At 36.0% G+C, this 22046-nt stretch overlaps 1 protein-coding gene across 1 annotated transcript in view; it reads right to left on the bottom strand.

The window, feature by feature from the left end:
• Positions 1-22046, bottom strand: part of LOC108118152 (neurogenic locus Notch protein) — a 39234-nt gene that overhangs the window by 10731 nt on the left and 6457 nt on the right. The window contains exons 2-5 of the mRNA XM_017230709.2: positions 14777-14867; positions 6073-6335; positions 5794-5992; positions 2982-3112 (exon numbers count right to left, since the gene is read on the bottom strand). Coding sequence (XP_017086198.1) covers positions 2982-3112; positions 5794-5992; positions 6073-6335; positions 14777-14867 — 684 coding nt within the window. The remainder of the gene's footprint in view (positions 1-2981; positions 3113-5793; positions 5993-6072; positions 6336-14776; positions 14868-22046) is intronic.

Here is a 22046-nt window from a genome sequence, read left to right as displayed (position 1 = left end):
GTCTCATATCTTGCCACAAGCCTCTGTCTCTGCCGCAGTCTGCGTTAGCGCTGACGGTGGCGTCGCTGTCGCGGTCAAACTATCTCGAATGCGCGCCAAGCCATCTACCCTCTCATTCGCACTACCGCATCCATCCCTTTCGCACAACAATGGAAAAATGCCGTTTATGCTTCATTTTTTTCGCTCTCTTCTTGCTCTCTCGATCAAGTTTTTGGACTTCGTTCATTGCGCTTTATTTTTTTTTTTTTAGTGTGTCTGTGTTGGAGGAATTAAATCGCATTTTATGTGGATGCAATGGTATTTTTTTTCTTCACTCTCTCGCTCTCGCCCACGAGATTTTTTTCCCGTCTTTTAATGGATTTTCTTGCTTGGTCGGTTTTTTTTTTTTTTCCATGCCACAAAAGAAGGGCCACAAATACAACCAGCACACACATCACATCAAAGAATGTGCATGTGTGTGCGGCATTTATTATTATTATTTTTATTATTTGCAACTGCAACTTGTTGCTGGAAATGTGCAACAACAAAAAAATTGAGGAGAAAAAAGGAAAACAAAAAATAAAAGGAAAAATAGTGACGAAAGTGACATTTTAAGTGCACCCCACACCATTTAACAATTTTTCTTGCCTTTAAAAATAAACCAAGCTAAATGAGATTGAGCATAACATAACAACAACATCTGTTTCATATTCGTTGCACTTTTTTTTTCCATCTCACCCAGTCACTTAGTGAACGCACTTTGAACTCTCAACCAATCCTTAAAAGGAAAGAAACTATATATCCGAAATATTCGATAAGCCAATATCTAAATCGAATTGATACTTTACTTCCGCTTCCTATAAATTTTATAAATATCTTCTTAGGTATTACCAAAAATTTGCTATCAATTAGTTGTTATATCTTCAAATGGTTAAAACTTTAAAACTAGTTAATTAGGATCCTCCAGAAACGCAATATTTTTCCGTTCTTTCCTCCTACTTTTCCCCTTCCCTTTATTCGACAACAACTTTTTAACCTTCTGTCGCCAATTGTCGCCCATTCAGGCTTTTCTTATTGTAATTTTGTATTCATCATGTAAATTGCTCGCGTTGCATTTAAGCACACAGTTATAAATGTACATATGTGTGTGTTTTGTGTGCAATTTCAATTAATTCATTTCAATTGAGGCGAATTGCACACGACAATTCACAGGCTGCACAAGCTATAGAGCGAGGAGAGCTGAAACAATTTGATAAGCATGGCTATGTGTGTCTGGCCTTTTAATTGCGCCCAATCAAAAATTCTAATGAGCCGAATGCAAATGGCAAATACAAAATAGATCAGATCAGCTAAAGATCGTGCGAAATGCAGGGATTAAAACTCATAAAATGGGATTTGTGGGAATAAAAAACGCCATAGGGATAATCTAAGTATGGTTTTATGATGGTTTGGTATAGAAGCTTTAAAAGATCGTGTGAAAGTGTGACCAAAACAGGAATTTGCAATATTTATTGCAGTGGGAAATGTTATAACGCCTTTTTCGCACTCTGTTGCTGCTGCTGTTGTTTCTTAAACTTAAGTTGTTGGCTAATGTTGAGCAATTTCAACCGAATTACAACAGCCAGCGAACAACCAAACAACAAACAACGAAACCGACACGACACGAATCGCCCTGTGGACATCACGTTGCAATAAGAGTGCAAAAACAACTACAAAAAACATAATGGGAAGGGTAAACAGGGGTAGGGGCAGGTCGGAGTTGCACTCATTATGCAAAATAAAGAAAGAAGTACAACAAAATAAAATCACAACAACGGGCGGCATATCACTAAAGTTGTTGGCTGGGAAAACAGGTTGCAGGCACTAAAAAAAAAAAATCACAAGGAGAACATGAGGAACAACAATGATGGGAAGAGTTATAGTACAAATTTAAAATGATCCCTAACTTAAAAAGGCGAATTTGATATTATTTAAAAATTTAGATCAAATATATGTAGATGTTGAGACAAAACTGAGTTAGTGAACAAATCTCTGCAAAAATTGAGCCAATTCCAGGGGCTATTATTTCCCCATCTTCTCAAACGAATATTCCACAAAATCTCTCCTCCCTCCACTTCCAATACTTTTACCAATGATCGGTGGGGCGGTATGGAAGCTTAAGCACAGTTACGCCCTAAGGAGGTCATGCAACACAATCGGCCAAGGAAGCCAGCGAAGAAACCGCCAGAAGAGTAGAGGAAGCTGCAGGAAAAAACAGAAGAAAAACGCGGTGATGGGGCCACGATCTTTAAATTTGTAATGCGCCCGGTGGAATGGACCGAACTGCACACTGACACTGGGAATGGGACGTAATGTAAAAGTTGCAGTCAAGAAAAAAAAAAAGAGAAACAAACTGATGAATGATGCTGGCTGGTCAAAAATAAGGAAATAAAAAACGAGGAGGCAGAGGGGTTTTTAGCTGACAAACGAGTATGCCCCTTGTGGCAGCTACTTCAGATACTTCGGCGTGGGCGACTATTTCTTTTATTTTTTTTTTTTTGTATTTTCCTCCCATTTGGCTCGTGGCCAGTCATGAGTCATGACTGAACATTATCGATAACTGGTTATCGATAGCCACTAAGAAGCGTTCTCATCGAAAAGCGTAGAAACATTTTCGCCCTCATTGCTGAGAACCCAAAGCCTCGGGTTGGGTTTGCTCAAATCAAAAATTAACCTATAAGTGGGAGTAGGCAATTGAAATTTGGTACATGGAGGTTATTCATATCGTTACGAATTCAAAACTTGTTTTTGTAGGTATTTGTTATTTGCAATATATAAACTAACCTATAGTAAATATATTTTTAGTTAACATCACGTTATACCAAGATGGTAGTCGGCACAAGGAACTTATATTCAACTTAAATTTTATTGAACCTTAAACCTTAAGTAACTTTGGTTTCTATGGAGGCTATAATCTTTAGTGTTTTCTTATAACTAGCTGATAATAATAAATAAGAACTCACCTTTGGGGCACGTGCAGTTGTAGGACAGACCGTTTGGGTGGCAAACTCCACCATTCTGGCAGGGCGATGGCGAGCAGGGCTTGTACTTGGTGTCACAATCCTTTCCCGTATAGCCCGTGGGACACATGCATCTAGAACAGAAGCGAGAAGAGCAATTAAACGCAAGTTAACAGCAATTAAAGACCAGCCTGTTTTGACTGTCTGGCTACCAAGTGAAACCATAAAATCTGTATTTGACCTGAACTTCCGTTTCGTAGTTCGAATTCGGATTCGGATCTGGATTTGTATCTCAATCCAATGAGGTTTAATTCGAGCGAGTCTCTGTGTGAATGTGTGTATTGCTTAGAGAAGTTTCGACCGGTTATTCGGTTACCACTAAAGATATATAATAAAAAGAAAAAAAGAAGAAAAACTCCAGTGGAGTATCTCTCTTTTGGGACTCTCTTTTATGGCCCGGGTTTTTGTTCACTTTGATTTTGTACTGCCGCGCTTCTTCTTTCATTCTTATACTTTTTTGTTTAATGTGATTTAAACTTAATTTGCTTGTGTGTGCCTTGTAAACCGAACCGAAACTCCAACTGCACTGGGATTCTTGAGAAGTGTTTTTTTTTTTTTTTTTTTTTTTTTTGTTTTAGCCATTAAAACGGGTTTGGTTTTTGTGTTTTGGCCGCCACGGGAGCACCGTAAAAGGCCAACGGACAAGACCACGCCTCTTCCAGCGCTAATTAAGACCATTAAAGAGTATTTAATTAAATTAAACAATTTAAAGGCACCAACCAAAAGCAACAGCAGCAGCTCTTTAAATAGTCAGCATGGCCATAAGAGAACTCTTTGGGGAACCCAATTCTTCGGAGAGACCCCGCACTTTCCCCCCATTAATGAATACATAGTCGTATAGGAGATTTTCCATCTCCTCAAAAGTTTTTTGAGTAAATTACATTGAATTGAAAATTGCCGGTGCCTAACAAAGGAAACAAAACAGAAAAAACATTCCGTAAAAAAAAAATTGATTTTTGATTGACATGTGAAATCCAACAGGCTAATAGCCCAAGGGCCTCTTTTTTTTATCTTTTAAATGAAGATTGGATTTTCGGTTTTTGGGTTCACAGAATTATGGCTTTTGTTGGTGTTATTGTATAGGTGTGTGGATCTTGATGAGCAAGTGAAATCTGGGCAAATTTTAATAATTATATTTGAAATTGTAAATCGCAAGCGAATATATAGGGCATTTGGAAATACCTGAAAGTTCCTTTGGACTTTTTGAAAAGAAAGGCAACATATTTGTTGCTCTCGCAATAATGCAGTTCACCTTTGACTCCCATGGAAAATTATTCATCTATTTAACCACTCAATATTCAATGGGCCCATTCCAATTGCCATGAATAACGAATCACGAATACCTATTCACTTAATTATTCGTTTGTATATTCGACAGTTTGTTTCCATTAATAAATTCCCACCAACTGACAGTTGACAAATAAAATCGCTGTCTTTGCCAAAAAAAAAAAAAAAAAAAAAAAAAATAAAACGAAACAGAATACCTAAAACCTCATAAACTAAAGCATGACTAAGCTTTGACCGCAGGTTTTTAGCATAGAAACATCATAAAGTCCACAAATCGAATATGAAATTTATGCAAATTACCCTGCCAGTCATTCAACGGTGGCAGAAGATCATTTAGGCCCCCCATTCACTTCCCGATCTTAACAATTTATCAAGAAGATTTCATTATTTATTACATTTTGAAGAGGCACACACAAAAAGGACCTAAATGAGGCATATTATTGTATTATTATATTGGTTTTGTGCAGTGTCGGTTTTATCTTACTCTTTTTAAAGAACTTCTTTATTGAGTTTTATTATTTAAAACTTTGTAATGAAATTATTTCAAGTGTATGCTAATTGCTTTGAAAATATCCACAGTCAAACTAAACTAAAACAAACAGCAAACACATGTTCACATCGCACTTTTCTGCTTAAATGGTTTTTAGTTAAGATATATTTAAATTCCCCGCACAACATCCTCTCTGGCCCCGCTCCCTTTCGATAATTTGTGTGTTCCAAATTAAAAATGCAAATGATTTCAAGCTGACAAAAAACGAAACGTAAACGAAGTAATTTAATTTACGTGGCCTGAACCAGTTCCCAAAAAAGAGTAAAAAAAAATTTAGTATTTATAGACAAAAGATCGCCGGAAATTTGAGATCTTTTGTCCGACGAGACTCAATTTTCTATAGGTCGGATCGCGTTTTGTGTGTTTTAATTAGAGTGGAAATGTGTTTGGGGCCAATTGGCAATTTGTTGTTGGCCTAAACGAAAATCAATAAGCTATGCAAATCGCTACGAAATAAAATGAGATTTTATAAATTATTACTCTTAAAGTGCCATTAATTAAAGGAAGCCATCGAGCGGCTAAGCTTTAGATAAATATGCTAATCGTTTCGAAACTATGATTTGTTATCGATTTCTCGGGGATTTGAGGTTTTTTTTTTTTTTTTTGCGGGGGCACAAAAGAAACCGGTGCAGAATCAGACGTGTTTGATCTTTTGTCGAACAGAGAAAACAATTTGCACTTGTCAACTTGAAAGTTGAGTTATCACATCCGTTGACAATTCGATTTATTGACAATCGGCGTTTCGATTGATATTCAACGGGTTGGAATTTCGATGTTCATCGATTAGTTTGGATTGGTTTAAAGTATTGTCTCCCAAAACGATGTTTTTAAATGTGTAATCGATGGAGTTAGCGAAATTATTCAAATTTTTGGTTGTGATCTCCATAAATTAATTGAAGTTGCTTTTGATTAACTTACTGGTAGGATCCATGGGTATTGACACAGGTGCCGCCGTATTTGCAGGGATTCGATAGGCATTCCTCGATGTCGTAGGAACATGTGTTGCCCGTGAATCCTGGTGGACAGGAGCAGGTGAAGCTGTTACTTCCGGCCGTGCAGGTGGCACCATTCCGACAGGGCGAAGATGCGCATAGATTCTTCGTCTCACATCGTTCACCTGTAAATAGAGAATAGGATTAGTAGTGCTATCATTCTTGTCTTATAATTTAGGATTTCTCCGTGGCAATAAAAACTCACCTGTATAGCCATTGGCACACGCACACGTGAACTCCTCAAGGGTCTTCAGTTGACAGGTGCCTCCGTTTTGACACTTAACATCGTCACAGGCATTTGGCACTGGTATTTCGCACAGGGACTCCACGAAGCCCAGAGGACACTTACAAGAGATGCCCGGACGACCGTTGCGGAAGGTCACGTGACAGGTGCCTCCATTTTGGCAACGATTCGATTTGCACGGATTTCGGTGTTCACAGTAGTCGCCGACATAGTGTGAATCGCAACTGGAAAAAAGATACAGATAGATACAGATTAGCGGGATGCCATTTAAAATGGGTTGCAGGTGGCGATTTGAATGAGAGCAATAAGCACTAAACTTAAAAAAAAATCTTTGATATTCAGAGAAACACGTTTCGTTTGGTGACGATCGAACGCAAACTGATATCTACAATATTTCTCGCAGTGCTTTCACAGATATCGTTGGTTGGCTAGTTTATCGACTTGTCGGCTTAGTTGACCAAAGTCAGGAGCCGCCAGATCTGCGTCACATGATAAATCCGTTCTCCAAGCGTACTCCAAAGTGTTTAAGCTGACAAAGTAGCCTCATTTCCGCCCCAGGCTCTGCTCCTTGGTCCACTTTCACATGGTTAGATTTGCGGACAAGTAGCGGCTTCAGTTGGACAATAAACCAAATATTGATCTTTGATATTAAAAATGTATTTAATTATACTCGTAGTTCTTTTTTTTGCCTTATTCGCCTTAGAAATCAGTGACAATGGAAAATGAGTTCAATAAGTTTCCCATAAAACAATATTTTATGACGTAAACAAAAACGGATAAAATATATTACAAATTGGTTGAGTAATGACAATGATGGAACAATATCTGCTCTTCACATTGAAGACTCTCTTTCTCTGATTCTCCACTCCCAACTTGATGTTGTTGCTATTGCTCATCGACGACGACGACTTCGACGACAATATGCCTTGTTGTTGTTGTTGTTGTTGTTACTTTTCCCTTGAGAAAACAATTTTTATGTACGGTAATTTGTGCGCGATCTTGATTGCATATTAAATTTTTTGCTGATGCTGCTTCTTCATCGGCTGCTGCAATGAGAAAATTACACGCATTGCTGATGCAGTGGCAACAGCAGCAGCAACATCAAGCAGCACGGCAGCAACATACCGAACAACCAGCAACAAGCAATGAATAATCATTAAGGCGGCTGCTGACCAACCTGAAAAGCGATGGAGACGCTGGGATGTTGTTGTTGTTGTTGGTCCAGCCACCAGAAAAGCAAGCAGCCAAGGAAAAGCCGCTTTTCTTTTTTCGTATTATTTCTTGTTTTTTTTTTTTTTTTTTTTTATCTCCTTTTTGCCGATGTTGCTACTTCCCGTTACAAGTGTGTGAAAATGCTTTAGATTTAGCATTAATTTGTAGCAATCCCCTAGAGAGACCCTGCCTAACCTCAAAGTCTGTCGATCGTAATCGAAGACAGCTTGCAAATTTTTAAAAGACAATTTAGAGAGTATCCAAAAAAACAAAAGGCAAAGCTGGAGAGTACACTTAAAAAATTATATGGAAAATGGGTCCTATTTAATAAAGATTCACTGTAGAAAGCTATTTGTCCTTGTCTAAATTATTATCGATTATAATATCGATTAATATTTAATTTCATTATCGATATTTGAGGTTTTTTATTTAGATATGTATCTTTTTTTTGAGATAGTTTGAGAGTAGAGAGCTTCTTTAGCAGAGGCTTCCTATTGGTATCTAGCTGATAATACCATATATATGACCTGAACCAAAAAGTAGGAACCTAATCAGCTAAAGCGTAGAAAAGTAACGAAAGGGAGGCTTCATTCAAATGAGGTGTCAGGCTGCTGCTGCTGCCCAAGCAAGCAAGAGCAAAAAATGTTTGATGGAAAAATTGTAATATAAATTATACACAGGCCGAGCCGAGTTTTTAGTTCGAGTTCGAAGTTGTCGGTAACTTGTTTTGAGAGAGAAAAGGAAAGAGAAGGCTGGCATAAAACGTGACTCGCATTGGCAAATAAACCAAGACAGCAACTGGGTGTGTTAGTATGTGTTGCTGGCTTTATCTTCTGTTCCTCGGTTAGCCCTCCTAGCTCCCCTTCGCTGATCTGTTTTTGAGCCTCCTTTATAAAGTTGGCCAAAAAGGGTATGAGTCACCTTTTGTCACGTGAAGGAAAACGGAGTGGAATTAAATCGTAAGATAAAAGGCCAATGAATTGTTCTACTTAAAACATATAAGCAATGATAATTCTATCGATAAATTTATAGATCGATAGACTTGACAAACTAGGTTTATAAGTCTTTTGTTAGAATTCTCATTAAAAAATCGATTTAAAACTCAAAAGCTATTATATTATTACAAAATTATTACATAAATTGCTCGTGAGAAAAGCCATAGTAAATCTATCTCAGATCAGATCAGATCAGATCAAAATGATTGTATCTGCGTCTCTGCATTTGTATCTGCATCCGTATCTCCGCTTGCAACTCAATTTGCGGTCGGCGATCGGTACAGAAATTGTTCACAATCATAACTCCATGAAGTGAATATGAAATGTACATAGATATATAGATGTATATATATATATATATATTCGCTTCTCACGATCGTTCGATTGAATGAGTAACCACAGCAGCTCGTATCGAATGGATTATGAATTTCTGGGGTGGCTGCTTGGCCATAGAGACTCATATAAGCAAATGATTTAATGTCATCGGCCGATGATCATTTATCTTTTTTTTTTCTTGACTATAGGCTATATATGGCTTCCAGGGAACGAAAGACAACTCTTCTCACCTATTTCGAAATAACTTCCCAAGTGCAAGGCTTTGTAGACTGACTAAAATTATTCTTATCTTTGGATATTACTTATTATAGCTGATTATTATTCATGTAAAGTTAGCTTAAGGATTAAGGTTAAGGAAACTCATTTATTGGCTACAATAATCTCTCAAAAGTTTTCTTTGTGTGTGCTGTAAAGACATAAACAAATCCAATGTCATAAATATATATGCCATCTTTTTTTTGCTGATCTAAGCTACAACTCTTAGGATCGGTGGAAGGAAGGGAATTACCTGACAAAAAAAAAAATAAATAAAGAAAACTGCTTATCGCCGCGAAAATATCCTCCATACACTCTTTAATATTTCCAGATTCATGTGCTGTGTGTGATCTTATTAGCTAACTGATAGGACAACACCAATTGATCAATGGCTGTTTATTTTTTTGCTGTTGTTATGAAAGGATTACTTTGTAAGGGTTCTTATCAAATTTGATTTCGCACTACTTATTTAACTTTTGATCTCATTAAATCTATATTGCTAATACTTCCCTAGATTTTTAATCTCTGACAATATTGATACGATAATTCATGTGAATCATTTTTGAGTTGAATAATAAATGTTCATTGTATTAAAGATGTTTTCATGGCAGTAAAAAGGCATGCAAATAAGTCTAATTAGGCGAGAGATATTTTACTTTTTTCCATATATTTCATTTTTTAATAAACGTTGCTTTGACTTTGCTTTAAAAAGAACTTTAATTCCTAAAAAATGACAATAAAGTGAAGAAAATTTCAAGGTACTGAAAGAGCACGCTTCTCGCATTACACATGCATTCAGTTTATTATTTTTCTTTTTTTTTCTTTGGATTTTCATGTTTTGCTGATCCGGGGTTTTCACTCGAAAATGTATTCGTATTTTTCCAGGCGCGCAGGTGCAACACGCTCAAATATTGGTCGTCCGTTTATCCCTCAATTCCCCGATTCTCCTTATCCATGGGCCTTTATCTTTTGCTTCCTTTCACCTAGACTTTTAGTGTGGTATTTGCTTAGCTGTTCAAGAACAATGGAAAAAATAGAAAAAAGGGAGGACAGAGTGGAAAAGCGAACTCAAATGAAGTGAAGTGAAATGCGTGACCCCGGGGCTCACTAACAAATTTTACACCCAACAAATTTTCTTTTCCGTTCTGTTTCCATCCATATATTTATCTTTCTATCCAACTTATTTCCAGCTGTTGCTTGTAGAGAGATTTAAGGTCTTCTTCGGTTTCGTTTCGGTTTTTTGTTTGATTTTCCATTGTCCGTTGAGCAGGTAAAAGAAAAAAAAGAAACTGCATTTTCTGACACTGGTCCGTCAAATGATTTCCACAGGTTCCAGTTTTCAGGTAACACAATCTATACATACCTCACCCGAATCCCATTGCACCTTGTGGTGATATCTTTCCCCAAATGTTATTATAGAGAACTCTGATTTTATTAAACTTTTTATTGGTTTAATAAAAGCCAAAAGAAAGTCTTCTTATCGATATTAGCCATAAAAACGGTTTTATGATGCGTTGTGTTTCATTTTGTTTTTCTTGATGTAAATTATTAACAATCTAAACTATGGCCAGTAAAAAAAACTATCTCAATGTAGTCAGTTTAAATTTCTTAAATTTAACTGTTTGATGTTAACATATAAAAAGCACCATGGAGCATTAATGTAAAATCTGACAATCTGAACGCATTAAAACTTGGGTTTTGTCATAAAATTTTCTGATATGTGGCATGGCTATGCCAAAGGCTTTTAAAATAAATGAAATGGAAGAGTTCTCAAGACAGCTAAATTCACAAAGCGAGCTTTGGGTTAATGCTTCCTTATATCAAAAGTTGATATAATAACAGCAAACAAACAGCATGTAATATGTACAAAATCTTGATGGAACTCTTTCCCAAAAAGTTACTCCCAATAAAATTTCGATATATATGATTGCATGACTTGTGAATGGTTTGGTTGTGTTGAAATGATTTGTCGTCGGCAATAGAATGAAAACCAAAAAGGTATTACCATATATGCATAATTAAGAGATGTAAGCCTGGGAAAATCTTTCATTTGAGTTATGAGAAGACAAAGCTCAGATTTATGTAATGCATCATTCCACATTCGAATAATTAACATTATGCCTTCTACGCTTCGTCTTCTTCTTTTCACCATCAACCAACCATCCATCCATCTATCCATCCATCCATCCATCCAATCAACCAACCAACCAACCAACCAACCAACCAACCAACCAACCAACCCAACCATCATCATCAACATCATCGTCTTTGACTGGGTCTACCATCTTTAACGTTTCGTGAGAATGCGCAACTTAATTGAGTTTCAATAAAACGTTTTAATTTGACCAAAGAGAGAAAGAGAGAGAGAGAGGCAAAGAGACCTGGCTAAAGGAATTTTGTACGCCAACGCCTTAACTGCAAAAATTACAAAAAAAAAAAAAAAAAAAAGTAAATAAAAAAATACCGATAAAAGCAGAGCACAAACACATATAAAATTTATACAAAAAAAAAAAAAAAAAAAGGGAGCAAAATGGTCTCTGGAAGAATGTAAAATGCCAGCGGAATGCACAATAAATATTCGCTATGCTTTTCGGGTTGCCAAGATTTCATGGGATGGGCCCCAAACTCCTCATTCTCCTCGTCTCAAAGACCCTTGTTTCGTTGGAGCTTGTGTAACACAGAAAAGCAATCAGAGCAGGTTGCAAACAAGTTTTTTTTTTTTATTATTTTTTCAACTTGAACATCCGAAGGATGTTCACATATACATATATATATCTATATATATATATATATATAATAAAAATGGCTGCCACAAGTTAAATGTGTCATCTCAGCGCCGATGAAAAGTTGGCTTTTCCTTTGTCATTTCCAGACCATAGACCATAGACCATGGAGCATAGAGCATAGAGCATAGAGCCCCATGGCCAATGTGCTTAATGATTAGTTAATTAAAGTAATTGCAGCCTGGAAATGTTTTCCCCCCCCTTTTTTTTCACTTTTCGAGAAAATAAAAGAAAAGACCAGGAAAGAAAATAAAAGAATAAGAACGCGAAAGAGGTAGAAGTGGAAGAAAGCAGAGAACATTTTTCAAGTGCAAAGCGTGTGAGCCAAGAGTTCAAATAAAAACGTAAATTATTCCCCTGCGGTGAATGTTCGTGAGTCTGTCTCTGTGTGTGTGTGTGAGCATTTAGAAACACGCAGACGAAAAAAAAAACAAAAGACTTAGGCAACGAACTTTTCTCACTTGACGGTTAAAATTCACTTTCTGAATATTAAATACATCTGATTATGCTGCTTTATTAACAACTTCATTTGAGATGTCTGATCAAATTTTATTAGTTATCAATTCAAATGGACTTCCCTTTACTTTAGATAATGTTAATCTAAATATAAGTTTAGTTAAAATATTGCCAATATTCTTCAGAATCTATATTGGAGTGTACTTTCTCATTAAATTCTCTTCCGCTATCAAATCAAACTGATCATGTTTGTATTTGAAAATAGTACAACAGATGATCAGTTTTGCCTTTTTTGATCCGGCCAGAGATCTTGGCGTTCGTTGTAAACCGAGTTCTCTAGCTCCCCGGGCGATCTGTATTTAAGACCACAACCACAACACATACACACACACACAACACATGTCAACCGATCCTGGGGCGCACCGAACTCTTTCTTTAACTATCTTTGGGCAATTACATAAAAGCGCTTAGGCTCTTAGCCTAAAACTGCGAGATGCCGCCAGTTTGGTTTTCTTGTTTCGTTTATACTCGCGTATATTTTTGTGCAGACTCTTGGATCGCGCTCTGGATCCGTGTGGGTTATTTTATTTTCCTTTTTCGCTTTAAGCTGGGTTGCCTTGCCTTGGTTTTTGGTTTTGGTTTTCTGATGATCATCAAAGGCACGATCAAACCAATGGCCATGTGTATATACCTCTCTTTTTCTTTTAGTCATTTTCTTTTTTTTGTGTCTCTCGTTTTTTGATTTGGCGATAAGATAGCTTTGAACTTTTGTCTTGAGCTTGAGCTATTAGAGCTGATTTTGTTGTTGTTTTTTTTTTTTTTTTTTGTACGGTCTTTTGGCCAACTGATCCTCGGTTGATCGTTTTCGGTTGATCCATGCTGATCCATTTACCACATTTTCTTGATTTGGAGTTGCTCTCGTTGTTGGCTTTTCTCTCTCTCTCTCTCTATCTCTCTCCTAGCTTTTCCGCCTGCCTGCCAGAGCTTGTTTGTTTAATTGACTTGATTGTCAAACAGTTTGGTTTTCGTTTTGAGTGGACCGACCGACCACGACACAAGCATCTCTTTTTCTTTTTTCCTTCAATTTTGCTCATGTCAAATGTCATGTAGTCTGGGTCTCAATTTTGTCTCTGCCATCTCAGAACAATGAGTTTGATTTATATGGCCACAAAGAGCCACAAAAGCGTAGAAAAATCGTTTTGTTTTTTTTTTATATTTTTTTTATTATTTCTACTTGCGGTTTATGACATGTTAATGAGCAGCATCTTTGCTTCTTTTGGTTTGGCCACGCCCCCTCGGCGGCCACCTTTATGGCGGAAATTTCTTTTGATGTATATGGTGAGTCAGTGAGCAAAACATCAATAAAAGGTTAAAAATTAAAAAAAAAAAGACATTTAGCACGAAATATGAGAGGAGCTTTGAGATATTACACTTTTTATTGACCAATGGGTATTATTTCTAAAGTCTTTTGATTTTTATATAGATTTTCTTTAAAAAATAAAACATTTTATTTCTGTGTGTTTTAATCTTTGGCGACTTAACAGAAGTCAGAAAAAATAAAGCTAAAATAAAACTGGATCGCTTGGAAATAGCTGAAGCATGAGTGTACGTACATTGTCCACCTGGCTGGAATGCAATTCGATCTAAACTTTTTGTTCTTGTGTTCTTGCAATGAGTTTTTGTTTTTTGTTTTTTGCTTTTTGCTTTTTGGTTAATTATGCCATGTAGGTTTGTTTGGCCCGCTTCACAGAATCGTAAAAATTGTTGACGACAGTCTGTCAAAATATATGGGGATATAGCGATCGTTTCACCGCCGGACTCTCTATTTATAATAACTCAAACAGAGTTATGCGTTGCGTACGTGCCGTTTGTTTTGGGCCGCATTTGATTTATTGCAGAGACAACAACCGAGAGAGAAATAGACAAAAACAACAACCACAAAAAAAAAAAAAAAACACAAAAACATAAAAGACAAAAAAAAAAAAAAAAAGAAAGAGAAATAAATAAGAAGACAACAAAATACGAAAACCGAAATACGAGGCGAGTGAAAATCATGCGAACCGGGCTAAAGGCACGAACGAACCAGAGACTCCCAGACTCTCGTTTAGGTTCAAACCGATTTGCCAGGAATGTCGCTCGACAACGAGCCCGATTTGATTCGATCCGCAGAGAAGAGAAGACTGGAGACTGTAGACTGTAGACTGAAAACTGGAGTCTGAAGACCGAAAACCGAAGACCTGGGGACGAAAGATTGTGCGGGCGCTTTTGTCTGGCCAGACAACAACTTCCCTCCTTTTGTCTAGACGAATTTCGAGTTAAATTAAAACGAAGTAAGTACACACACAAAAATCCCTTGTCCTTGAAGTTGAGCTTTTGATTGACATATGCAAAAGGCCTCCAAGACGACTCAGGCAACGATTTGCATTAATACTTCTTCAATGTAAGACAAATTTTAAAAGGAATTGTCTCTTCCTTACCAATATCTACCCTAAAATTAACCATCTAAACTCTATCACCACAACTTTATTCACTTTGAAGGTTAAGTCAGGAATCTGTTCTATCTTTAGTTTACAAGTTTTGAGTAAATGGATTTTAAATTAAAATTTATATGTTATATTTTATACTTACGCGCAGTAGGTTTTGCCATTGAGTTGTGTTACGCAGGTGCCGCCATTTTGGCAGCCTACCCTTGTGCAGGAAGCGGAAGCCAATGCAGTATCTAAAAAAATAAATACAAATTATTATCAAATACTATATAAGAAGTTTCAAAGAAAAATTATTCGGAAAATGGTGCAGAAAATCCCCCAACTAATTGCTTTAATAGAAAGCAATCTCTTCTGAAAAAAAAAACTACTTTAAACATCTTCTTAACCATCTTCGGCCCGTAAGCTGCCAGCCATATCTGTAAGATCATGCTAACTTGTCGCCCATTTATGTCTACTTAACATGCCACATCGTTGCAAAGGAACAAAGAGAAAGATATATACTAGTTGGGGGGCGGGGAAGAAGAATACTAGAAGAATGAAAAAACATTCTTGTTCTGTGTTTGCTGAAGATCGAGTGATCGGGGACATATATGTGTATGCGTATTCTGCCTTTTAAGGGCAAATGGGCGGCTTGTCAAAGTCACCACCGCCAGTCTTCTTCATCATCATTATTATTATCATCATTGTTGCCAATCACAGACAAAAAGTTCACTGCACTTGAACTGCCCAGCGCTGCAGAAAGCTAGTAGTTAAATAAGAAAACTGAAACATTTGCAATCAAATCAAATTATTATTATGCATACGACACACACACACACAGACACATAAACGAAAAAATTATGCTTATTCCATTGAAAAATATCTGGCACACGAAATTAAACAAACGAAGCCGCAAACAAGCAATCCCCCCAATTTCACTTCACCTCTTCAGGTTCTGGTCATCCAAAAAAATATATCAGATATATGTACAAACAAGCTCAGAATAATAGTATAAACTTTAAGTTTTTAATAAAGTTGTAGTTAAATATAGAAAAAAACAGATTCTAAACGAAAAATTAAAGGGCCTTCTTTTGTAAAGAAAATATTTCATTAATTTAACATGCATTTCTTCTTGGCAATTCTCTGCTATTTTTATGCTCTCAACTGTAGTCTATATGTTTGCTAATTGGGCGTGTGGCGATTTCCTGCGCTGAAAAAAAAAAAAAGTATGTAGACGGGAGAGAGAGGGGTCGTCCTAACTCAACTGAACTCAGTTCATTTCATTTCGGTTCGAGGCGACGACAATAAGTTTTGATTGCCCCCGTCAGGCGGAGATAAATAAATCGCTTCTGCTGCCGAAAGGGGCGTTGGGCGGCAAGGCGTGGCATTGTGGGTGGAGAGGGGGGTGCATGGAGGGTTCTCAACTCAAGTATATACATATACACAATGATTGACCACTGTGTACCGCTGCCTTGCATATACACAAGCACAAATCAAATGCAAAAAGGTTTAAGTTTAAGCGGCAAACTGAATGAAAAATTTACAAATTTCTAAGAAAAAAACCAACCAAGCAAGCAAAATAAATAGAAAATTTTAAATTTTTTTTTCTTCATTGTATAATTTTGTATACTTTAAAGGTTATTTTAAAAAATATTAGAAGCCAGGAAAATGATATGATTACTTTATATAAGTAATTGAAATATTTTCGCTCCCTGTCTGTCGTCTTCTTTAAACATTGATGATCGATGGCTTGTGGACAAGACGTGGCATAAATCTAAAAGATTTATACAATGGCTATATATATATATATACATATATATAATAATGAATGAAGGCAACAACTTCAAATTGAGTCACAACCAATGTGTGCACAATATTGCAGAAAGTTATGCAAAAGGAAAAAAATGATTGCAGCATGCCTCATGCTCAGATGTTGCTCTGCATTTGATTGTCTTTGTTCGTTTTTTCTGTGTGCGTTTCTTTGTAAACTAATTGACCTCAATGAGTGTAAAAAAATTAATATTAAAAAAAATGATGCAAAAAAAGACAAAAATCCAAAAGAGAAACAGATATAAAATGAAAAGCAGCCTCTAAAATCTGCTGATTTTATAAACTTTATTACTAGGATTAAACTTTTGATTACAAATTCTCTGTAGAACTGCAAGTTTTTGTAATAAAACTATTTGAGATCTAAAAATTCTTAAACAAAAACTGGAATATTTAGAAAACCATTTGAAATGCTGTCAAGTAAAGTAAAGGTATGGGACAAAAGTACCTACATAAAATGAAATTGAATTATACAAATTCCAGGTAAAGATCACACAAATGGGGACAGAGCTTAAATGTGGTTTTTAGTAGTTTTTTTTTTTTTTTTTTTTAGAGGTGTGGCCATTGCTTATGACTCTGTTTAATTAATTTGCCGGCCAGAAAGGCGAGAAAGACAGAGATGGCATATGTGGGTAGCACTCAACGCTTCATCGACAGAGCGTGAAAAGGTTTTCAGTTTTTCAGCTACGTTTTTTTTTTCTATACTTTTTACCTATCTAAGCCTTTTTGTTTTTTTTTATTGCGTGTGATTTACCGCACATGTAAAATCAACGTAGAATTGTTTTTGGCCCGGTATTTATGCGCCGTTTAAGCAGATGCTTTTTGTGTGTGCGCTTTCAGCTTTTCCACTTTTCCAACCAACTGCCGACAAATGAGCTGTTAATTGCTTGACTTGGCCCAAACCAAGTTAAGACCTAATTAAACTTGCTCAACGATATGTGTAATAGAGATTGGCCGTTTCGGTTTGCCGGCCAAATCCGGCGGGGGGGATCTCTCAAAGTCACGACATTTCACAATCAACGATGAAAGCAGGCGTGACTGTGACTTGCAAATATATCCGTGATATTGATTGATGGAAATGGGCATGGAAAAGAGGGGAAAATGTTGCATTTAATAAAACTCTAAAACAATTCCCATTTTTTTTTGAGCAAAATTCAAGAGTAAATTTCGTTTTAATATCAGTAGGCCGGCCAGATAAGCTTCTTAAGGTAAAATAAAGGTTCACCCCACAATCTCATCCATAAAGCGATCAATGAACTACTTGTAATTAGCAGAAAAAACAATTTACATATAAATTTACACAAATAAAATCGACAAAAAAGAGGAAGCCATGACAATAATGAAATATCTCCGCTGGTTGTTTTTTTTTTTTTTTTTTCTTCATAAATGGCGCTTATCGAATTTAAATTTTTCGCATTACCACATACGAAAAAAAACAAAAAAAAACAATGAAAAAGTAGCTAAACGCTATCAGCATAATAAGCAACAACAGCTGCGACAACTAAAACAAAAAGAAACCACAGCAAACTAAAACAAGAAAAACAACAGCAACAAAAACAAAACTGAGAAAAAACCAAACCACGGCCAAAAATTTCTCACGCTTTTTCTCTAAGCAAAAAAAATAAAGAAACATATCAACAAGAATGTCAGCAAGTAAAGATATATAAAAATATGGTTTAAAAAAGACAAAATATATTTAGATTTAAATTAATTCTAATTATTAGAATAAAAAAAAAAGAACAGATAATTGTTGAGGAAAAACGAAACGAAAAATGGAAAAAAAAAAAGGACAAATAATTATTTATATGTGACAGAAATCGGAAATTGAAAGACCAAAAGCATTTTCGACCTTATCGCATCCATAATTCCGCCGCTGAACCCATTTTCTTATCTAAACTCAGTTTGTTCTCAGGCTTCCACATCATGTTTGTTCATGACTTTTATTTGGTGACTATTTCGCCACGATTTGCAATTGAGGATCAGAACCAAAATCCAGATATATCTCTAGAAATTTTCATAAAAGTATTACAAAAGTTGCTTCCTACTATAAGTGACAATAAATTGAACCTTAAAAGATAAAAATAATTGAAATAAGGTCATTCAACTTAAGAACTACATAAACAAAAATATAATGAAATAAACATATAAAATTCTTGTCAATTATTTTTTTTGAATGCTCTATCCATAAATTGAATCGAAACAATAGACAGGTGCTATTAATTTCAAATGGTAATATTTAATTGTATAATTTTCAAAGGAAGTATACTGTACTTTTTGGCATAGTTTCTTCAAAAGATTCGCCGAAATAATTTTCATTAAATTGCTTATTGCTTATTGATCGTTCAAGCCCCCACAATATATCTTTTGTTTTTCAATTCGGTTTTCTCAAGTATGTATTTTCCATTTACCATTGATCTTTTCTTACTCGTACTTTTTATTCACAACGTATATATAGATATGTGTCTGAAGTGTCTGAAGCTTGATAATAAAAATACATTTTCATAAACAAATTGCGTCGCAACAAAACACATAAAACTGCAACAGTGATAAGCTGGCCAAAAAAAAAAAAAAGAGAAACGATCATCAAACGATCATTATTTCTATGAGAATTGTTCAGTGAATTGCTGCGGGGGCCAGCAATAAATGTTTAATGCCAAATAGAAAATTGGTTATAGAAAAGTACAGTTGTGGAGATATCAATAGTGGTGGATACTAATATTAATATAATGATCGTTTGTTCAAAAATCTAAATTAGACTTTAAATTTTCTGAAAAGTTTCGAAAATAAGTTATGGCCAGCTTTTCTTTTACCATTTACTTTGAAGTTTTTCATATTTTGTTTAAAAATTAATGAACATCGAGTACGTTGACCTCTGCTCTTTTTGTAAAAAATATTACAAAATAATATTATTTTGGATATGGTTGTAAATATATATATGTAGAACATGCCGTGGGGTTTTTGTAAAACGAGCGGCATGCAGAGGCGGCGTTGTAACAACAGCAGCAGGCCACAAAATGCGGAAAGACTGTAAAGTGTTAATGAAAAAGTAGCAGAGATCGCTGTGGAATCGAGTAGCTAAAGGGGCTCGAACAGACAAGAGGTAAAAAGGGGGAGTGGCAAACGGGGCGGTGGGGGGCGTGGAGCGGGGGCAAGTCGTAAAACGAATAAACGAGTGTGGGAACCGAACGTCAACGAAACACAACAACGTCTCGCTCTTTCTTTTGGTCTTTTTGGGTTATGTGGCATGGAATTTCGCCTTGGCTCTCTCTCTTGTTCCCCCTCCTTCCCTTCTCTCTCTTCTAGCCGCCTGTACCCATCTCTTTTGCACCATTTGTCGCCATCTCTTTCGAACCTCTATCTCTATCTCTCTGGTAACCCCTTTTGTTTGGTCCGAAACGTCTGAAGCTTTTGATAGATTAATAGGCCACTGTCGTCAGCGATAGCAAAAAAAAAAAAAAAATGAAATAAATAATGAGGAAAAATCGAAAGGAAATAAATAAAATAATGCTCCTCCCTATCTTAATCCAATATATATATCCCCAACACTTTTTCCCCATTTACTCACAAAATTTTGGAACTATGGGGGAGGAAGTTTGTGGTTTTTGCGGTCTACAAAATGGTTATTGCAACATATGTTGAAATAGATTTGGGATTAGAAAACAAAAAACAAGGGGAAGTAGGGCCTGGGAATTGATGCCTTAATTACCAGATTTCCATATAAGCATTAAAAGAAAAATAATTACAAATTTATTACTGAAAAATTTCTAAAAAAAAATTATTAAATATGGTCGTGAACGACTAATGATCACTTGATGTATAAAAATATTTGCTTAAATAGTATAAATTAATAATAAAATAAGTTAATAATTCATGATACATAATATGATAAATACAATTATTAACTAGCTTAATTTACAAGGCAACTAAGTAAGTTTAAGTAAACGCCTTTTCAAATAGCAGGCCAAAAACTTTTCACAGTTGAGCGCTGTTTCCACTTGATGATCATCACTCGGTTTGTTTTTCTCGCCCCCCCCCTCCCGGTTTCCACCGACTCGCCACCGCATTTTATATATTTTCCCACATGAGAAGCTCGGATGATTAGCACAATGCCTAGCCAAACGAAAGATAATATTATGAGAATAATTGACCTACCCGACGATGTAATTGAGTGCATGATAAGAGAGGGGGATGGAAAATGTTTTTGGGCGGGTTGGAGGGGAGGATGAGTGATAAACAGCCCTCAGGAAAAGGACACACCGCAGCTGCAGTTATAAGTAATCTATATACATATCTGTAGGTATATAAATATACTTTTTTTTCGGTAATTGAAGTGCACTTGAAAACATATGCGACACTTTGACAAAAATCCGCCCTCGCCTGGGGCGAGTTTACGGGTATATAAAAAAGAGAGAGAGAGAGAGAGAGAGAGAGAGTAAGCATATGAAAGCAAGCTCGGGTTCAAGAGGTCGAGACTGAAGGAAATGCGCGCCAAACTGAAAAAAAGGGCCACGCAGGCGCACAAACAAGAAAGGGTTGTTGCTGCTCGAAAATCCATAAAAATAATGGCATATGAGTGATATTTGTATGGAGTCTCGTTTCTCATTTACTCCTCTTGTGTATACTTTAAATAAACTGAAGCATTTAACACTTCCGGCAGACAACAAACCAGCGTGTGAATGTTTAGTTAAACTTTAAAAAAGAAAGAAAAAAAAATAGGTGGGGGAAAAAAAATAAAGGGCAGCGTCTTCAAATCATATTTACTTTTCGAATCTGCTAATTTGTCACCAAAGAAATGCTAGTAGTAGTTCTGGCGCCGTTGAGAGATTGGCCTTATGCTAATGCCAGTACTAAGGGAAAAGCTAAAGAGAAAGACTAAGGCATTCTTAAAATGCATCCTAAAGCTATGCCCCCTCTAATCAGTGCTAAGTGATCGTTCGGATGAAGTGGAACCGAGATGCTAATGATGGTTGTATAGAGTAGATACGACTATAGAAGTTCCAAATTCCAAACCCCTTTTCAGTATGTTTCTATATAAGTAAAAAAAATATATATTTTTACATAGTAAAATTATTAAAAATTCGCTTGAAAGCAAGTATGTCTTTCCATTAAAATAGTTTCCATTGTTATGGGTGGTACCCCAGCCATAACAAAGTACATCCTTTTTGTACATTTCTCTAAGATCCAAAAAGCATCTTAAGTACTCTAGAGCCAAAAACTGTCAGATGCTTGAAATTCGAGATACACTTTGAAGTGGCAACTTTGAAGCATGTGTTTATCTCAGTGTTTGGGTATCCTGCAGTCTTAAAGGCATATTATATATCTCAAGTATCTGTCGCTTTTCTAATTCAACTTTATATCTATTACTGCAACTTTAAAGGTCCTTAGTGATATAAAAATGAATTCGCATGTATATCTTTATTTTGTGAGAGATTACTAGCTTACGAGTTATAAACCCTCATAATCCTCATTATTTAAATCTTTATTACTTTGCAATGGGTATACCATCTTTATGATGCGCATTTCCTTGCTAATGTTTGTGGTGAATGTATCTTTTAGGATTCAAAGGCTTTTAAGACCACCATGAAACGTATCATTTGGGTCGATAT

This window comes from Drosophila eugracilis, unplaced genomic scaffold (assembly GCF_018153835.1).
Source record: "Drosophila eugracilis isolate 14026-0451.02 unplaced genomic scaffold, ASM1815383v1 contig_2161, whole genome shotgun sequence".
Taxonomy (NCBI): domain Eukaryota; kingdom Metazoa; phylum Arthropoda; class Insecta; order Diptera; family Drosophilidae; genus Drosophila; species Drosophila eugracilis.
This window is presented reverse-complemented; position numbering and strand designations above follow the sequence as displayed.